The sequence below is a fragment of the Phyllobates terribilis genome, unplaced genomic scaffold (genome assembly GCF_046119375.1).
Source record: "Phyllobates terribilis strain yellow unplaced genomic scaffold, ASM4611937v1 Scaffold_4__5_contigs__length_816908805, whole genome shotgun sequence".
Taxonomy (NCBI): domain Eukaryota; kingdom Metazoa; phylum Chordata; class Amphibia; order Anura; family Dendrobatidae; genus Phyllobates; species Phyllobates terribilis.
In genome coordinates this window covers 209737761-209757530 of record NW_027362764.1, presented here as the reverse complement: position 1 = coordinate 209757530, position 19770 = coordinate 209737761, and the positions used below count along the sequence as shown (strand labels likewise).

Sequence of the window (19770 nt, the reverse complement as noted above, 5' to 3'; positions counted from 1 at the left end):
TGTAGAAGATAATGAGGAACACACAATTGTTATTTGTGTCCTGAAAAAAAATGCATAGAATTGAAGGAAGGAGTACTTGTTTCACTATGAATGTATCTGTGTAATCCTGTGGCGATTGATTAAAGTAGGTTTCAGGGTACATGTCTGAAAACACTAGAGTAAGACTATGTTCACACACAGCGCTTTTGCACCCATTTTTCTAGAAGCCAAAACCTCCTTTCTTGGCTGTAAAAACACTGCATTCATGTGTGATTTGTCTACAGTACATGTTTAATAAAGTTAGTTTTATTCACCAAAATTGCCGCAAAAGTGCATTTTGCTGCCCCTTAGGCAGTTTTTCATTGCTTTCTAGGGGTAAAAAACATGGCAAAAACACTTAAAGAATTGACAGTGCTCAAATTCAGTTGGTGAAAAAACAAGCGTGTGCATGAGCTTTATGAAATCTCATCATTTTTGCTGGTACTATAGAACGCAGTTTATTTTCTGCAGATAAAACTTGCAGCGAAAAAAACCCCCGAAAACATTTCAAAAACGCTGCCTGTGAACATAGCCTAAATAAGAAGTGGTGCATCATTCCATTTAATGTTACATTTTTCATATTTATCTTTTTATAGGAGGTAAATGAAAACTCACTAAAGAGGTTAAATGGATATCTGGAGAATATCCAAAAACCTGGTCTTGGGTCACACAAACCTGCTCAACTTACATTTTATGTTCGAGGAACCGTACAGAACCCTGAAAATGATCAAGCGTCCTCAAGGGAATCAGGTATTTGCTTTGTTAGTTCATTGATGGGATGTATAAAGTACGACATGTTCAGCCCATCATCTCATTATATAAAAGCGCCATGGAATAAATTGCGCTATAATAATAATGTAATAATGAAGCGCTGTGACAGTAACCAGAATAAGACTGCTCAGTCATCTCCATTTATAACAGTAATTAACCAAAGTTGGCATAATCCTGCTTCTCCAATATAAAGATTCAGTAAAGTCATATAAACTACCGTTCAAAAGTTTGGGGTCATTTAGAAATTTCATTATTTTTGAAAGAAAAGCACATTTTTTTTCAATGAAGCTAACATTAAATAAATCAGAAATACACTCTATACATTGATAATGTGGTAAATGACTATTCTAGCTGCAAACGTCTTGTTTTTATTGCAATATCTACATAGGTGTATAGAGGCCCATTTCCAACAAACACCACTCCAGTGTTTTAATGGTACATTGTGTTTGCAAACTGTGTAAGAAGGCTAATGGATGTTTAGAAAAACCCTAGAAACCCCTTGCACAAGTATGTTAGCCCAGCTGAAAACGGTTTGGCTGATTTGAGGGTCCAATATAAACTCATTGCTCTCACCCACAAAGCTCTCCACAGTTCTGCACCACCTTATATCTCCTCTCTCATCTCAGTCTATCGTCCTACACGTGCCCTCCGTTCCACAAATGACCTAAGACTAACATCCCCCATAATCCGAACCTCGCACCTCCGTCTCCAAGACTTCTCTCGTGCTGCGCCAGTTCTCTGGAATGCTCTACCCCAGACGATCCGATTGATGGCTAGCCCCGATGTCTTCAAGCGCGCTTTAAAAACCCATCTCTTTAAACAAGCTTACCATCCCAAATACCCAGTAAACTAACTTTCCCCTGTTCCCTCCTAAATACTACTCAGAATCTGCCCCCTACTGTTCATCTGTTTCTACACCCTCCATGCACACGATAACTGCACTCGGTAATTGAGCATTGCACTTGAACATACAGGCTGATGACTGGATCATACAGCTTTATATGATAATCCCGACTTATTATAATTGCCTGACCTGAAATAACAAGCACTTTCCACCTATTGTGTCCCCCCATTTCCTTGTAGAATGTAAGCTTGCGAGCAGGGACCTCACTCCTGATGTAACTGTTAAACTGTCTCACCTTGTATTGAATCTATTGTTTGTACATGTCCCCGCTTAATTGTAAAGTGCTGCGGAATATGTTGGCGCTATATAAATAAAAATTATTATTATTATTATTTGAGAAGCTATAAAATTGAGCTATTTGAGAATCTGGAGCATTACATTTGTTTGTTCTATGAAACTCTCAAAATGGCAAGAAAAAGAGAACTTTCATGTGAAACTCGACAGTCTATTCTTGTTCTTAGAAATGAAGGCTATTCTATGCGAGAAGTTGCCAAGAAAAAACTGAAGATTTCCTACAACGGTGTGTACTACTCCCTGCAGAGGAGAGAACACACAGGCTCTAACCAGAGTAGAAAGAGAAGTGGGAGGCCCCGCTGCACAACTGAGCAACAAGACAAGTACATTAGTCTCTAGTTTGAGAAATCGACGCCTCACAGCTCCTCAACTGGCAGCTTCATTAAATAGTACACGCAAAACGCCATTGTCAACGTCTAGTGTCAACGTCTACAGTGAAGAGGCGACTCTGGGATGCTCGCCTTCAGGGCAAAGTGGCAAAGAAAAAGCCATATCTGAGACTGGCTAATAAAAGGAAAAGATTAATATGGGCAAAAGAACACAGACATTGGACAGAGAAAGATTGGAAAAAAGTTTTATGGACAGACGAATCAAAGTTTTTGAGGTGTTTGGATCACACAGAAGAACATTTGTGAGACGCGGAATAACTGAAAAGATGCTGGAAGAGTGCCTGACGCCATCTGTCAAGCATGGAGGTAATGTGATGGTCTGGGGTTGCTTTGGTGCTGGTAAAGTGAGAGATTTGTACAAGGTAAATGGGATTTTGAATAAGGAAGACTATCACTCCATTTTGCAACGCCATGCCATACCCTGTGGACAGCATTTGATTGGAGCCAATTTCATCCTGCAACAGGTCAATGACCCAAAGCATACCTCCAAATTATGCATGAACTATTTAGGGAAGAAGCAGGCAGCTGGTATTCTATCTGTAATGGAGTGGCCAGTGCAGTCACCAGATCTCAACCCCATTGAGCTGTTGTGGGAGCAGCTTGACCGTATGGTGGGCAAAAAGTGCCCATCAAGCCAATCCAACTTGTGGGAGGGGCTTCAGGAAGCATGGGGAGAAGTTTCTCAAGATTACCTCAGCAAATTAACAGCTAGAATGCCAAAGGTCTGCAATGCTGTAATTGCTGCAAAGGGAGCATTCTTTGACGAAAGCAAAGTTTGAAAGAGAAAATTATTCTTTCAAATAAAAGTCATTATTTCTAACCTTGTCAATGTCTGGACTAGATTTTCTATTCATTTTGTAACTCATTTGATAAATAAAAGTATGAGTTTTCATGGAAAACACAAAATTGTCTGGGTTACCCCAAACTTTTGAACGGTAGTGTATGTCCGTCATGGTGAGGATTTTGCTACCCATGTTCACAATTACAATATATGGCCAGAACTATTAGGTCTATTAACAGCAGGATAAGCTCTTTAGTGTAGTAGATGTAAGGGTAGTCCTATACGGTATCCGACGCTGTGTTGTCTTCTCTAGCTAAGGGTTCATTCACACATCGTTTTTTTTATGTACGAGAAAAGGGGACTGAGTTTAATTAGTGATTTTCATCAGAGTGTCGTCAGTGTTTGGTCAGAGTTTCTTCCGTGTTTTTCACTGATGAGAAAGAAAAAAGTTTCTCCACCTTCTTCGGTCTGTCAGTGGAAAAGGTACAACATACGAATGGCATACGAGTGCTGTCCAATTTTTTTTTTTTTTCACGGACCCATAGACTTTCAATGGCAAGTTTTATTTGACACTAGGATTAATATTGGACATGTCTCAGCTATTTTGCACAGACCACTTGGTCCGCAAAAAAACATGGACATGTGAATAGATACATAGGCTGTCATAGGTACGAGCAGGGTCAGACTGAGGTGCCAAGGGCCCACCAGTAACCAGCTCCAGGGCTCCACTTTACAACTACATGCAAATGTGACATTATCCTCAGTCACAAATTAACATAACAATGAACTGGGTAGATAAATGAATAAGATGCTGCCTTTGTCTGCACATAGTGATTCAAGTGTATTGTGCCAAGTACTGCTCATAGAAGAGGGTGGTGGTCCAGTCTTGCACAGTGGCCCACCAGAGGATTCTCCTGTTCTGCTGTGAGCCAGTCCAAGCCTGGGTATGAGTGATATCCGTGAAAAAAAAACAGACAGCACTTGTACGTGAAAAACTGTGAATGTGCCTTAAATAAGATATCTTCTTTGTAGTACATGCTGTAATTCTTACTATACAAATGTTCTTTTTCCAATGAGAAACATACTTTAAAGAGAACCTGTCACTCGATACTTGCTGCCCAGCCAATGGGCGGCACAGTATGCATCAGACACCGGTTGCACGAACAGGTATGTTTTTTCAGAGAACACATAGTTTGAAATTCTAGCCAGGGACCATAAATCGAGCCAGGGAACACATCGGACTCATTTTGTCTCTTCCTATGGTCTTCGGCTGGCTTTTCAAGCTTTGTTTTTTTTTTAAATGCCTCCTGTGTTTCAGAGAAGAACATACCTAACTGTAATCGTGCAGCCAGACTACCATGGTTTGGGCAGCAAGAATCGAGCGACAGGTTCCCTTTCAGTCTGTCATGCGTATATTTTTTTTCTGCAGCATATTTTAGAACTAACCAATTCACTGAAATGTACAACAAAAATTTATATCACATCATTGACAAAAAAGCCATACTTAGCCATGCATACACTGGGTAAAATACCAGCTCATTGCAGGCTACAAAGATAAATGATGGAGGTAGCACTAGTGCAAAATACTGATTAATAACCACTCACGCATCGATCATCAATGAGGGTGGGTGGTTTGATACTTAGTAGCAGATCGCTTCACGCAACCCCGGTCCACGGTCCAGGGCAGTGCTGTCTGGCTGAGAACAGTTTCCTTAGCCTCCGGGATCCCGGGCTTGGCTTATGATTAGCCAGGTTGACGGAATCATAAGAACGGAACGGAAGTTCAGAAAATTTGTGCAGCTCCTCTCCACGCCCAGAGATCACTGACCTGGACCATGGACTTGGTTGCACAACGTGATCTGCTCATCTCTAATACTTAGTATTTTAAATGCACTCACATAAGGCTTTGATAAGGTGTCATTTACTCAGGACTCTTGACTCAAATTGCAAGCCTGAATATTTTGGCCAAAAATTTTTCTCAACTAGCCAGACAATTAAATGTTGGTGGAAAAAAATAGGGTGTCTGCACCTGTTGAATATACTTACAGAGGTGCTGGGCAGCCGCCTGATCTAATAATAATAAGAGCTCAATTTGTATTAGTATTTAGTATTCTTGATATTAGGCAATCATTCTCATCCTGGGGGGTAGGTGTGTGAATGGGTGTTCATCAGTATGTTGCCCCTGTGCTACCTCTATGACACACTATTAGGAACTGTCTTCATCCTGCAGTGACCTGGTATTGTATGGTCTTTTTATACTAATCCTTTTCATCATTAAAGGGGGTTTGACTCAAAACTGTCACCTGTTTGCAGGACTGGTGATAAATTCCTGCTTGTTAGGGGTCTGACAACGGGGACAATCTCGATCCCAAAAATAGAGGTTCTTGTCTCCACTGTGTGTTTGTAGTGGTGGTACCCATGCGTTACCTGTGGGTAACAGAAAAATGTATTTAGTAGAGAAACAGTTTTTAAAGATTTAACAGTTAGGTGAAATAATCTTTTTTTAAATCAAATGTTTTTTATTGATTTTTATAAAGATTTACACAAAGGGGGAAAAAAAAAGGAAAAAGCAACAACAACTAGACAAATATTGGAGAAACACAGTTCTCCACCCTCCAGGTGAAATAGTATTTAGTATTGAAAGTAAGATTTTTTTTTGTCACCATATATCCTATATATTCTGAATTTATTTTTGCATTTATAGGTTTTCGAACAGTCAGTTTTACTTTAGATTCCCGGGACCTCTTGAGTACAGTCCTGGGCATTCTGAACTCCTGCAGCCTGTCTACTGACCATGTGCAAAGTTCATCAGATAGGGTGGGGTCTACAAAGACCGCTACATCATCATTCTACAGGCCCATAAAATGGGACAAGACCTTTTACTCATTCACTGGATATAAAGACCCAGAGAAAGAGCTGGAACAAGCACAGAAAACAGAAACAACTATTAAGTAAGTGGCATCCAAAGCAATATTTTTGATACATGAGCTGCCTTGTAAACTGTCTGATAAATCCTCACTTGTATATTAGAATAACATATAAAGCTGCTGCCTTTACCCACATTACTTCCTTGCCTGAATGGAAGTACATGGATCATATTGGATTACAGCAGGAGGAAAAGTCATATTCTCGCTACCTGTTTTCCCTTAAGGCAACATTTGCATCTGCTTCAAGCATACCTATACTTTCATATAACTCTTCAGAATAAGCTGTCATGTGTGTACATGAGCAATACAACTATTTCTGGCCATGCTATGACTTGTATTTTGCATGTCACCAGTTTTCCCCTATTCGGCCTCCATCTTTAATTTGAGCTAGTTGATGAAGAATAGCTGCTAAAATGTCTTCCATACATTGCACACATAGAGAATAGATGGATTCCTGCTCCTCTTTCCTTAGGTAGTACACAGAAGCAGGAAGTACATAATACAGCAATACTAAGTAGTGTAGCTGTGGACCCTGCACGGGGATAAGCCAAATCAAACTGCAGCACGATTTCTATTTCTCTGACTTTGCTTCTTTCCTCACGCTATCTCTCTCTCCCCCAACTCCTCTCCATAGACTTCAATATGCTGTATAACCTAACACCTCATTGTGCTGGCAGTCTGTTTTGTCTTCAGTAAGTTGGATTTGTGCTGTATTTTTTTTTTACTGAATAACGAGTTCAGGAGGCAGGGGAGAGAGGGAAGAAGTGGCTCCTGAGTGGAGAGAGAAACAGATTTTTCTGATAAGATATATTTCAAAGCTTCTTATTTTTGCTTGTGATTTTGACAAATCAGAAAATATAGAGCCATGTTAAGACCAATGCGACTATATTACTTCAGTTCAAATATGTAACCAATATGCTGTCTATAGTCACCGTCGCTGTAACTGTAACAATAAGGCAATCTGACAACAGGCTTTTGCTATTCCATCTGAGAATAGCATAATGTAGTGGCAGAGACCCTGTGATCTGCATTTTATCCCTTATATTTTATAATGTTTTTGCTCGTATTTATGTTTTTATCTTTTGTAACCTTTTTAAGCACTGTACTCTTTTTGTATATTAAATCTAAAATTTAATAAGTTTGCTCCTTGCTGCTCTAAACATAGCCACAAACATTGAGGATGGCAAGAATAGATTGGTTGTGTTACCTTGTGTATACCAGAGTGTAAGAAAAGAACCTATCAGATGCTGGGGAAAGCGGGGTGGCGTGTGTGCTAGTGTTTGAACCAGTGCAGTAAAAAGTGTAATGTGGATGTGAGAACTGGCTGTGGGGTGGGCTCCGTTTATTGCCAGCCTGTTACGATAGGTTAGTGGAAGAGTGAGTGTGGGAAGCGGAGTCCCCCTTTACAGTAAGATCTGAGGCATGTGTATCGTGATCAAGTGTTTACCGTAACACTCATTTTAAAACAATTTGCTATATGAACATTTTTTGAATGAGAATAAATCTATCAAATGTCACTTTAGCCATCAAATCCCCCTCCAGTTCTCCTTTATCCTATGTTTCTTCTCTAATTTGCAAACAGCACCCCACATATGCAACCTTCTTTCTGACAATGACGACCTCTTCTCTATCACTATAATCAATACCTCACATTCGCACATACATGATTCATGCTCTGCTTACTCCATCTGACAATGCCAAACCTCCAAATGCTCACTGAAAACTTAGCTATTCCAATAAGTGTTTAACCGGGCCTGCAAAGTGCCTTGCACCTGACATTGCTATAGGTGCTTATAGCTTTCCTTGACCTCTTGTATCGTAGGGTATGTGCATAGGTTAAAGGGAATCTGTCAGTAGGATCCACCCTCCCATGCCTATATGGGCATGTAGGTCATAGGAAGCTGAATAAAAAGATAGCTTGATATCTGCAGTCTGATGTCTTATTCCAGAGAAACCCACATTTTTCTTTTATGTAAATCAGTTGTTAAGGACTATGGGCCGGACACTCATCTCCCTGAGAATCTGCCTCCAGAGATTATTATAATAAAATGGAGAGTTATCAATGGGATGTGTAATGTCCACTCTCTGATCTCACTGCAGAGCTGTGTGTGATTATACCTGACACCTCTGCAGTTTCTCTCAGCTTCCATCTCACTAGCAGACAGTGTTACAGCACAGTTGTGAGAGCTGCAGCAAATGTGTTTGTAAGGAGACAACGTTCAGTTCTACTGTTCTGTGTTATTTACATTTCTCACACTGGTAACTCCCTCTTTTATTAAAAATAATCTCTGGAGGCAGATTCTTATATAGATCAGTGTCTGGCCCATAGATCTTAACAGCTCATTTACATATACGAAAAACATGTACAGTACAGACCAAAAGTTTGGACACACCTCATTTATAGATTTTTCTGTATTTTCATGACTTTGAAAATTGTACATTCACACTGAAGGCATCAAAACTATGAATTAACACATGGGGAATTATATACTTAACAAAAAAGTGTGAAACAACTGAAAATATGTCTTATATTCTAGGTTCTTCAAAGTAGCCACCTTTTGCTTTGATGACTGCTTTGCACACTCTTGGCATTCTCTTGGTGAGCTTAAAGAGGTAGTCACTGGAAATGGTCTTCCAACAATCTTGAAGGAGTTCCCAAAGATGCTTAGCACTTGTTGGCCCTTTTGCCTTCACTCTGCGGTCCAGCTCACCCCAAACCATCTCGATTGGGTTCAGGTCTGGTGACTGTGGAGGCCAGGTCATCTGGCGTAGCACCCCATCACTCTCATTCTTGGTCAAATAGCCCTTACACAGCCTGGAGGTGTGTTTGGGGTCATTGTCCTGTTGAAAAATAAATGATGGTCCAACTAAATGCAAACCGGATGCAATAGCATGCCACTGCAAGATGCTGTGGTAGCCATGCTGGTTCAGTATGGCTTCAATTTTGAATAAATACCCAACAGTGTCACCAGCAAAGCACCCCCACACCATCACACCTCCTCCTCCTCCTCCATTCTTCACGGTGGGAACCAGGCATGTAGAGTCCATCCATTCACCTTTTCTGCGTCGCACAAAGACACGGTGGTTGGAACAAAAGATCTCAAATTTGGACTCATCAGACCAAAGCACAGATTTCCACTGGTCTAATGTCCATTCCTTGTGTTCTTTAGCCCAAACAAGTCTCTTCTGCTTGTTGCCTGTCCTTAGCATGGTTTCCTAGCAGCTATTTTACCATGAAGGCCTGCTGCACAAAGTCTCCTCTTAACAGTTGTTGTAGAGATGTGTCTGCTGCTAGAACTCTGTGTGGCATTGACCTGATCTCTAATCTGAGCTGCTGTTAACCTGTGATTTCTGAGGCTGGTGACTCGGATAAACTTATCCTCAGAAGCAGAGGTGACTCTTGGTCTTCCTTTCGTGGAGCGGTCCTCATGTGAGCAAGTTTCTTTGTAGCGCTTGATGGTTTTTGCAACTGCACTTGGGGACTCATTCAAAGTTTGCCCAATTTTTCGGACTGCCTTACCTTCATTTCTTAAAGTAATGATGGCCACTCGTTTTTCTTTACTTAGCTGCTTTTTTCTTGCCATAATACAAATTCTAACAGTCTATTCAGTAGGACTATCAGCTGTGTATCCACCTGACTTCTGCACAACACAACTGATGGTCCCAACCCCATTTATAAGGCAAGAATTCCCACTTATTAAACCTGACAGGGCACACCTGTGAAGTGAAAACCATTTCCGGTGACTACCTCTTGAAGCTCATCAAGAGAATGCCAAGAGTGTGCAAAGCAGTCATCAAAGCAAAAGGTGGCTACTTTGAAGAACCTAGAAGATAAGACATATTTTCAGTTGTTTCACACTTTTTTGTTTAGTATATAATTCCACATGTGTTAATTCATAGTTTTGATGCCTTCAGTGTGAATGTACAATTTTCAAAGTCATGAAAATACAGAAAAATCTTTAAATGAGAAGGTGTGTCCAAACTTTTGGTCTGTACTGTATATCACTGGAATAAGACGTCAGGTCACAGATATTATTTAATCACTTTCCTATGACCTGCATGTCCATAAAACGGTTTAGGAGGGTTGATCCTACTGTCAGATTCCTTTTAGTTATTTTCTCTCTTGACAGGAAAAATGGTGGGTGAAAAACAATGCAAAAACACTGAAAGAATGGACATACTGCAGATTTTAAAACTGCTTCATATCTGCAAGGAAAATCTAGGCAGCATGCGCATAAAATTTCATAAATCTTATTCACTTTACTATTCATACAGCTAAAACACAGCATGTGAACAATCCCTAATTCATATTATAAACTGCCTAACAACTCATCCAAAATAGAAAGTTGCTACAGCATGGAAGGAAAAAGCTTTCCGCCTTTATTTCTATACATATTTAAAAATCCATGACCTACAAATATAGCATAACTGCTGGTGCGTTTCGAGCACCACACTATGTTCTTGGTCATAGCTGTTAATCACTCAAACATACATGTAATATATAGTGCTCCCAATCGATGAAATCTTGCAAGTGTTAATCACAATAATTAAAAACATGTGTTTAAAAGAAAACAAATAGACAGTGAGCATTTAATTATATCAACAAGATACAAAATAATAATATTGACAAAACACGATGGTATAAATTCTTAAATATATTGTTAAATACAAGGATCACGATCTTAATGCAGGTTTATTATAGATTGCCAGAAAATGCGATATTATACCAAACCGAGAGAAGTTAGGAGGGGGAGGAGAGAAAAGAAAGTACTGATGAAACAACCACTCGCACACCCACAATTGATGGAGGGGATGCTAGCTTTATCCGTGCGTATTTATACTAGACAGACACCCTCTCCATGAATGGTAAGTGTGCGAGTGGTTGTTCCATCAGTATTTTGCATCTATGCTGTCTCTGACTTTTTCTTTGGGACATGGTATTGGCAAGTACGGCTGCTTTTTTTTTTTGGCTATTGAGCTATTATATTGTGACAGGTTTGTCTATTTCACGAAGATTTGATAGATACTATAAGGCCACATTCACATGTTCAGTATTTGGTCAGTATTTTACATCAGTATTTGTAAGCCAAAATCAGGAGTGGGTGATAAATACAGAAGTGGTGACGTGTTTCTATTATACTTTTCCTCTGATTGTTCCCCTCCTGGTTTTGGCTTACAAATACTGAGGTAAAATACTGAACAAATACTGAAGGTGTGAACGTGGCATAAAAGTGGATTTCTACTTTGTTTTGTATTTTTTTCATAGTTCCTGGATACAAAGTAACCAAGAGGTGGCACAGAAGAAGCTGAACAATAGTATCCCACTAAGAGAAGAACTGGAACGCTTGAAAACAGAGTTGTCCGACAAGCTTCAACTTTCTAATGTCCGGTAAATATTTACATAGGAAGTAGATCACATTTCAAAAGTTCAGGTCTATACAACATAATATGTAGAATGTGTATGGCAATTTAGAAAGAGTAATATTCACTCATTTTTTATTTTTTACAGAAATTATGTTTTAACCCCTTCCCAACAATGGACGTACCAGTATGTCTAATTTTCCAAGCTGTTCTCGTAAATGGACATACGAGTATGTCAAGGTGATCGTGTCGGCACAGGACCTGTTCCTGGCGCGATTACTGCATTAACTCGGCTTAAAGGGAACCTGTCACCAGGAAAATTCAGTAAAATCTGCAGACACCATGTTATAGAGCCGGGAGAGCAGAGTAAATTGATATATAGTTTTGTGAGAAAATATTCAGTATAACCTTTGTTTGTCATTTAATCCTCTGCTCTCTCTGCGATTTTGGGTCCAGTGGGCTGTTCTATCAGTGACTGACAGCCACCTCTGCATGCTCACTTATACAAAGAAAGCTGTCAGTCACTGATAGGACCGCCCCCTGAACCAAAAATCCCAGAAAGAGCAGAGAATTGAATGACTGAAACACAGGTTATGCTGAATCTTTTCTCACAAAACTATATATCAATCTACTCTGCTCCTTCTGCTCTATAACATGATGTCTGCATATTGAACTGCATTTTTTCTTTAATTGACAGCCAGCAACATCCCTGTCACAAAATCTTAAAGCCAGCAGCTCTGCCAAAATGGGTGAAACGTGGCATGGCTATGCCTGCCAATCAAATTTAGCAAAAATGCCAGTATTCCTTACACCAGAAATGGTACTCCAATCCCTGACTAAAGTAACATTTCTGGGGATGCGCACACCAGTGAGAAGATGCACCATATTCATTAAATTCTTAATGAATTTGGCACATCATACTCCAGCGAGTTTTTTATTAAGGCTGACATGTTAAATATAGAGGGTTTCCATTTACTGTTAATATAAAGGCTCTGGAAGTAGTGACCTCTGCACTCTCAAATCCTTATGAGTGCTGAGTCCCACAATTACTGTAGTGGGAAGAGCCCACTTAACAATTTATTGTGTCCATGACTCCAAAATCACAAGTTGGGCACAATGTATTGGGCATTAAATGGTATATTTGTAATTTTCACTTCTCAACAATTATTGCTGGAAAACGCCTACAAAATAACCACCCTCAAGTCACCCTATTGTGGGAATTACTCCTATCTGGGAATTCATAGCCCCTACACCCTACAGGCTGACTTTAGGGTGGTTTCTGATAATATGGTAGCTCACAGGCTTTGCAAATGACACCCACAAACTATTCCAGGAGGATCCTTTCCCTCCCAGCTCTGACATGTGCCCAACAGTAGTTTCCGACCCTATATGGGGTATTGGCGTACACTGAACAAATTGCGAGGTTCATTTTCTCCTGTTATTATCCTTTGTGAAAATAAATAATTTGGGGCAAAAGCAACATTTTAGTTGGAAAACATAATTTTTCATTTTCAAAGCTCAACGTTATAAAATTCTGTGAAACACCTGTAGGCTCAAGATTCTCACCACACTCCTAGATGAATTCTTTGAGCAGTTAGTGCTGCCTTCCACTCCTCAATTACTATGCTCCGCTGCCTTCCATTTATATAGGTTAACAGCATTCGGCCTGAGTGAGCGCTGCCTGAAAAGAAAGCTCCTGTGTGCATGAGTGTGCAGCCCATTTTCTCCTCCCCTCCAATGACCCAATCGCTGGGAGCCGATGGGTTGCCATGGCAGCCGGGGGCCTACTGAAAATACCATATCTGCTATGGCATTGTGCCTATATGAAGCTCAGCCTGAAGTATTGCAGTACATTATATAGATGATAAAGAGGTCGCAAGTTCCAGTCCCTTAACCCCTTTACAACCCAAGGTGGTTTGCACGTTAATGACCAGGCCAATTTTTACAATTCTGACCACTGTCACTTTATGAGGTAATTACTCTGGAACGCTTCAACGGATCCCCCTGATTCTGAGATTTTTTCGTGACATATTGTACTTCATGATTGTGGTAAAATTTCTTCGATATCACTTGAGCTTATTTGTGAAAAAAACGGAAATTTGGCGAAAATTTTGCAATTTTCAAAATTTGAATTTTTATGCCCTTAAATCAGAGAGATATGTCACACAAAATAGTTAATAAATAACATTTCCTGCATGGAAAATCGGCTCCAATGTTTAGGCACACAGGGGCTCTCCAAACGCGACATGGTGTCCACTAACAAATTGGAACCATGTCGTGTTTGGAGAGCCCCTGTGTGTCTAAACATTGGAGCTCCCCACAAGTGACCCCATTTTGGAAACTAGACCCCCCAAGGCACCTATCTAGATGCATAGTGAGCACTCGGAACCCCCAGGTGCTTCACAAATTGAATCTTAAAAATGAAAAAGTATTTTCTTTTCCACTTTTTCATTTTTACGAATCAATTTGTGAAGCACCTGGGGGTTCCAAGTGCTCACTATGTATCTAGATGGGTGCCTTGGGGGGTCTAGTTTCCAAAATGGAGTCACTTGTGGGGGAGCTCCAATGTTTAGGCACACAGGGGCTCTCCAAACGCAACATGGTGTCCACTAACAATTTGAGCCGATTTTCCATTCAATTTGTTAGCGGACACCATGTCGCATTTGGAGAGCCCCTGTGTGCCTAAACAGTGGAAACCCCCCACAAGTGACCCCATTTTGGAAACTAGACCCCTCAAGGATTTTATCAAGGGGTATAGTGAACATTTTGAACCCAGAGGTACGACACAGAATTTGATAACATTAGGTCATCATATTGAATAAGTTGTCATTAGTCTTGAGCGCAAGTGCTCGCTACTTGAGTTTGCATCGGGTACTCAGGTATGCACCATGTACTGCGTGTGCTCGAGTCACATGCTCGAGTCCCTGCCCCGCATGTTTCACGGTTACTAGACACCCCAAAAAAAATATGCGGGGATCGCTCATGCATGGCAGGCAATCCCTGGAAAGTCTTTTTGGCGCGTGAAGCATATGGGGCGGAGACTCGAGCATGTCACTCAAATACCCACGATACTCAATGCATACCAGAGCACCCGATGCAAACTCAAGTAGCGAGCACTTGCGCTCAACACTAGTCGCCATATCGTCATCTTTTTTTCTTACTTTTGAAAAAAATCCCAACCCCATCACAACCCCAACCCCAGCCCTAACCCTAGCCCAACCCTAACCCTAGCCCAACCCTAACCCGAGAGTTTATTTTTTAGGCCGTTCCTCGTGCAGTATAAGTGATTAGACGACTTTATTCTTCGGGTCGGTGCGATTACAGCGATACCGGAATCATATGGGGTTTTTATGATTGACAGCTGTCACACACTAAAAGACGCATTTTTTGTAAAATCTAGTTTTTGCATCGCCATATTTTGAGAGCTATAATTTTTCCATATTTTGGCAGACAGAGTCATGTGATGGCTTGTTTTTTGCGGGATGAGTTGACGTTTTTATTGGTGCCATTTTCAGGCACGTGACATTTTTTGATCGCTTTCTATTCCGATTTTTGGGAGGCAGAATAAACAAAAAACACCAATTCAGGAATTGTTTTTTTTTTTTTTTTTGGAATTCTGTTCCGCATGTGGTAAAATTGATAAGGCAGCTTTATTCTTTGGGTCAGTACGTTTACAGCGGTACCACATTTATATAGTTCTTCTATGTTTTGGCGCTTTTACACAATAAAAGATATTTTCTAGAAAAAATTTTTTTTTGCATCGCTTTATTCTGAGAGCTATAACTTTTTGATTTTTCGGATGATGGAGCTGTATGGCGGCTTGTTTTTTGCGGGACAAGATGATGTTTTCAGTGGTACCATTTTTATTTATATTCGTCTTTTTGATTGCGTGTTATTCCATTTTTTGTTTGGTAGTATGATGATAAAGCATTGTTTTTTGCTAAGTTTTTTATTTATTTTTTTTACAGTGTTCACTGAAGCGGTTAACTAGTGGGACAGTTTTATAGGTCAGGTCGTTCCGGACGCGGCGATACCAAATATGTGTACTTTTATTGTTTGTTTGCTTTTTTTTCATAATAATATTTATTGATGGGTACATTATATTTTTATTTTTGGTGGATTATTTTTTTTTTTTTTTTTTTTATATTTTTACAATTTTTTTTTTATTTTTTTTTTTTCACTTTCTGGGAGTTTTTACACTTTTTTACTTTGTCCCACTGTGGTACATTCACTTTTTTTTATTCTGATCGCCAACATAGCATAGGGATGGAGCACCATCCCTGTGCCATGCAGGCAGTCAGCGCTGCACAGTGAGATTGTTTGGTCGTGCACTGCGCATGACCAAACAAAGTTCCTGCTGCCTGGTGACCCGGATGTTGTCATGACAACATCGGGTCGTCATGGCAACACCCGGGAAGCCCCGGCAGACAGCGCTGGAGGCCGGAAGAGGAGGTGAGTATTGCAATCACCTCCTCTTGCCACCGCAATGCTGCGATCGACTTCGATCACAGCATTGCGGGGGTTAATGTGCCGGGAGCGGTGCGGGACCGCTCCCTGCACATAGTAGTGACAAACAGCTGACACCCGGTGGCGATCGCACAGCCTATGTGCGCGCACGATCGCCATGACGTACTAATACGGGTCAGGCTCTTAAAGCCCAGGGCACAGACGCGTATTAGTACATCATAGGCTGTAAAGGGGTTAAGGTTACTACTAAAAATGCAAAACACATTTAAAAATAAATTTTAAAAAAATATGTATACAGTACAGACCAAAAGTTTGGACACACCTTCTCATTTAAAGGTTTTTCTGTATTTTCATGACTATGAAAATTGTACATTCACACTGAAGGCATCAAAACTATGAATTAACACATGTGGAATTATATACGTAACAAAAAAGTGTGAAACAACTGAAAATATGTCTTATATTCTAGGTTCTTCAAAGTAGCCACCTTTTGCTTTGATGACTGCTTTCATAGTCATGAAAATACAGAAAAAACTTTAAATGAGGAGGTGTGTCCAAACTTTTGGTCTGTACTGTATATCTGAGTTTAAATTACATCTTTTTTCCTAAAGGTAAATGGCAAAGTGCTAAGTATTAAAAAATGTAAATATTTGGTATTGATGCCTTTTTACTTAGTGTTACTTTAGATGGTATTTATCCAGGGCATGGTGCTCATAGGGTAATAATGCAGAGCAGTCTACAGACACTCCCTCAGATAATCCTGTGAGCCATGCCCCATTGGCAAGAACCATAAAAAATAATAAAAAGACCAATATCTCTTGAATCGTATGGTGAATTAAAAAAAATTACCGTATTTTTCGGACTATAAGATGCACCGGACCATAAGACGCACCTAGGTTTTAGAGGAGGAAAAAAAAAAAAAATAAGCAAAAAATGTGGTCATGATGCACTTTTAAGGGGGAGGGGGTCTTCTGCTGACTCTGGTAAAGGGGTAATGTCCCCCAATTCTGACAATATCCCCCAACCTGGTATATATGCCCCCCCTTCCTTTTATACGTGGTCCCCATCCCCATCCTGGTATAGCTGGCATCCCTCCATCCTGGTATGCATGGCACCCCTCATCCTTATCCTGGTATGCATGGCACCCCTCATCCCTGTCCCAGTATGCATGGCACCCCTCATCCCTGTCCTAATATGCATGGCACCCCTAATCCCTATCATGGTATGCATGGCACCCCTAATCCCTATCCTGGTATGCATGGCACAGCAATCCCCATCCTGGTATGCATGGCACAGCAATCCCCATCCTGGTATGCATGGCACAGCAATCCCCATCCTGGTATGCATGGCACCCCTCATCTCTATCCTGGTATGCATGGCACCCCTCATCCCTGTCCTGGTATGCATGGCACCCCTCATCCCTGTCCTGGTATGCATGGCACCCCTCATCCCTGTCCTGGTATGCATGGCACCCCTCATCCCTGTCCTGGTATGCATGGCACCCCTCATCCCTGTCCTCGTATGCATGGCACCCCTCATCCCCGTCCTGGTATGCATGGCACCCCTCATCCCCGTCCTGGTATGCATGGCACCCCTCATCCCTATTCTGATATGCACGGCACCCCTCATCCCTGTCCTGGTATGCATGGCACCCCTCATCCCCGTCCTGGTATGCATGGCACCACTCATCCCCGTCCTGGTATGCATGGCACCCCTAATCCCCGTCCTGGTATGCATGGCACCCCTAATCCCCATCATGCTGCACATAAAAAAAAAAAAATAAACACTCCTACTCATCTTTCTTCTCTCTCCTCCAGCACAGCATCCTGTATGCCCGCACTGATCTCTCCATGTGAGTCGCGCATGGCGTCGCTGCCATGCACGGCTCACAAGGAGAGATCAGCTGCCGGAAGTCACTGATCCTCACACCGGGACTGTGTGCGCGGGGAGCAGTGACTTCACTCTCCTTCATAGCCGGCACACAGCGTAGCCGCGCTGCGGCTCCTGCTTCTGCCGGCTATCTCGTGTGCCCGCTTATTAAAGGGCATGAATATTCACCCCCTCCCCACGCCCATGGGAGTGGAGAGAGGTTGAATATTCATGCCCTTTAACAGCGGGCACACGCGATCCCGGCAACAGCAGGAGCCGCAGCGCGGCTACACTGTGTGCTGCTATTAAGGAGCATGAACATTCAGTGCTCCCTATGGGCGTGGGGAGCAGTGAATATTCATTTTCTTTAGCAGCGGGGACAGTGTAGGCTGCAGCAGGTGGCTGCTGCCTCCTGTGCCCCGCTCCTCCACCGCTACCACTCCCCCCACACCCCACATATATATACACCCCCCAACATTCGGACTATAAGACACACACCCCATTTTCCTCCAAAATTTTGGAGGAAAAAAGTGCATCTTATAGTCCGAAAAATACGGTACCAAAAAATCAGAATACTGAGGGGGAGCATCAGGAATAAAGTAAGGGCAAAACTGCCCACTTGTGACCTCATGACAGGTCCTCTTTAAGTTATAAATATATTTTTGGACACAATACAAATTATATGAAGTATATACTGCTTATCATCTTTTATGGTAATTTTAGTATGTGACACTGAATATATGACTGCTGGGGTAATGTTAATTATAATATTCAGGTTGCAGATTCAGCTCAGTAACATTATTCAATTGTGACGTCACTTTTTCTTGATGTTTGGTGCTTCTACTAAATCATACAGTTGCTTCAGCTGATGGAATTTGCACACCGCTGCTGGATGATGGGGTTCACAAAGACTTCAGAAGAGAGAAAATATTGACCCCTACGCTGTACCTATGCTGTGTGATTATTTAGACAGCTCAGACTTTGGACAGTTTAGTAGACTGCTGCATTATCTCTTCTGTCATTTCAGAGAAAGAGTTCTCCATTCGGGCCAAACAACCCCAATGGGGATCAAATCACTTAAAGGGGCAGTAGCAAAAAAAAAACATGGCGGCGTTCTTTCAAGACCCATGTTTGTGATCTTTCTACTCTCTGACTTCAATGAAAACAATCTATGGATGTATGTGATACTGTTTCTTGAAAAGAAAAAACCTAAAATGTTTTCCTAATTCTATACAATGCTTTCCTACTCCAGACAGGGATGCATCATGCAGAGGTAGCAATTGCCCCCCAACCCTGGGTGCCTAAGAAAATTCAAAAGACATATGTCACCTTAAGGGAATCTATCAGCAGGATTTTACCCCCTCAAACTATTTATATATGCATGTAACTCTTTAATAGCCAAGTCCCGCAATACCTTTACATGCATTTTTCCATTACTTAGAAATCATCATTTGAATTGATATGGAAATAAGGCTGAAGTGCTATTTGTAGATCTGAAGCCTCTGTCACTCCAGCTCTATTCCCCGCAGAGCACTGCCTCCTCCCAATTGACTAGCAGCCTCTCTGCTGTGTGCTTTCAGGCAAAGGAGCCGTCAGCCAAGCAGGAAAAAGTGGCACTGATCAGGGAATAGAGCCGGAGTGACAGAGGCTTCAGATCTAAAAATAGTTCTTCAGCCACATTTATATATTAAGTACAATGCTGATTTCTCAGTAATGGAGGAACAGACCAGCCATGTAAAGATATTGCTGGACTTGTCGTTGAAAGAGCTACAGTACAGACCAAAAGTTTGGACACACCTTCTCATTTAAAGATTTTTCTGTATTTTCATGACTTTGAAAATTGTACATTGATACTGAAGGCATCAAAACTATGAATTAACACATGTGGAATTATATACTTAACAAAAAAGTGTGAAACAACTGAAAATATGTCTTATATTCTAGGTTCTTCAAAGTAGCCACCTTTTGCTTTGATGCCTGCTTTGCACA

General features: G+C 41.2%; 1 protein-coding gene across 3 annotated transcripts in view; it reads left to right on the top strand.

Annotated features, from left to right (window-relative positions):
* The window catches only part of TCAIM (T cell activation inhibitor, mitochondrial), a 117374-nt gene that overhangs the window by 69565 nt on the left and 28039 nt on the right, over positions 1-19770 (top strand). For 2 of the 3 annotated variants that reach the window (XR_012320066.1, XM_073678044.1), the window contains exons 4-7: positions 615-768; positions 5862-6108; positions 11351-11473; positions 18809-18958. Coding sequence is in view for 2 of the 3 variants with exons in the window: in XM_073678044.1 (XP_073534145.1) it covers positions 615-768; positions 5862-6108; positions 11351-11473; positions 18809-18958 (674 nt within the window). In the remaining variant the exon portion in view is untranslated. The remainder of the gene's footprint in view (positions 1-614; positions 769-5861; positions 6109-11350; positions 11474-18808; positions 18959-19770) is intronic. The other variant, XM_073678045.1, reaches the window with a different exon arrangement.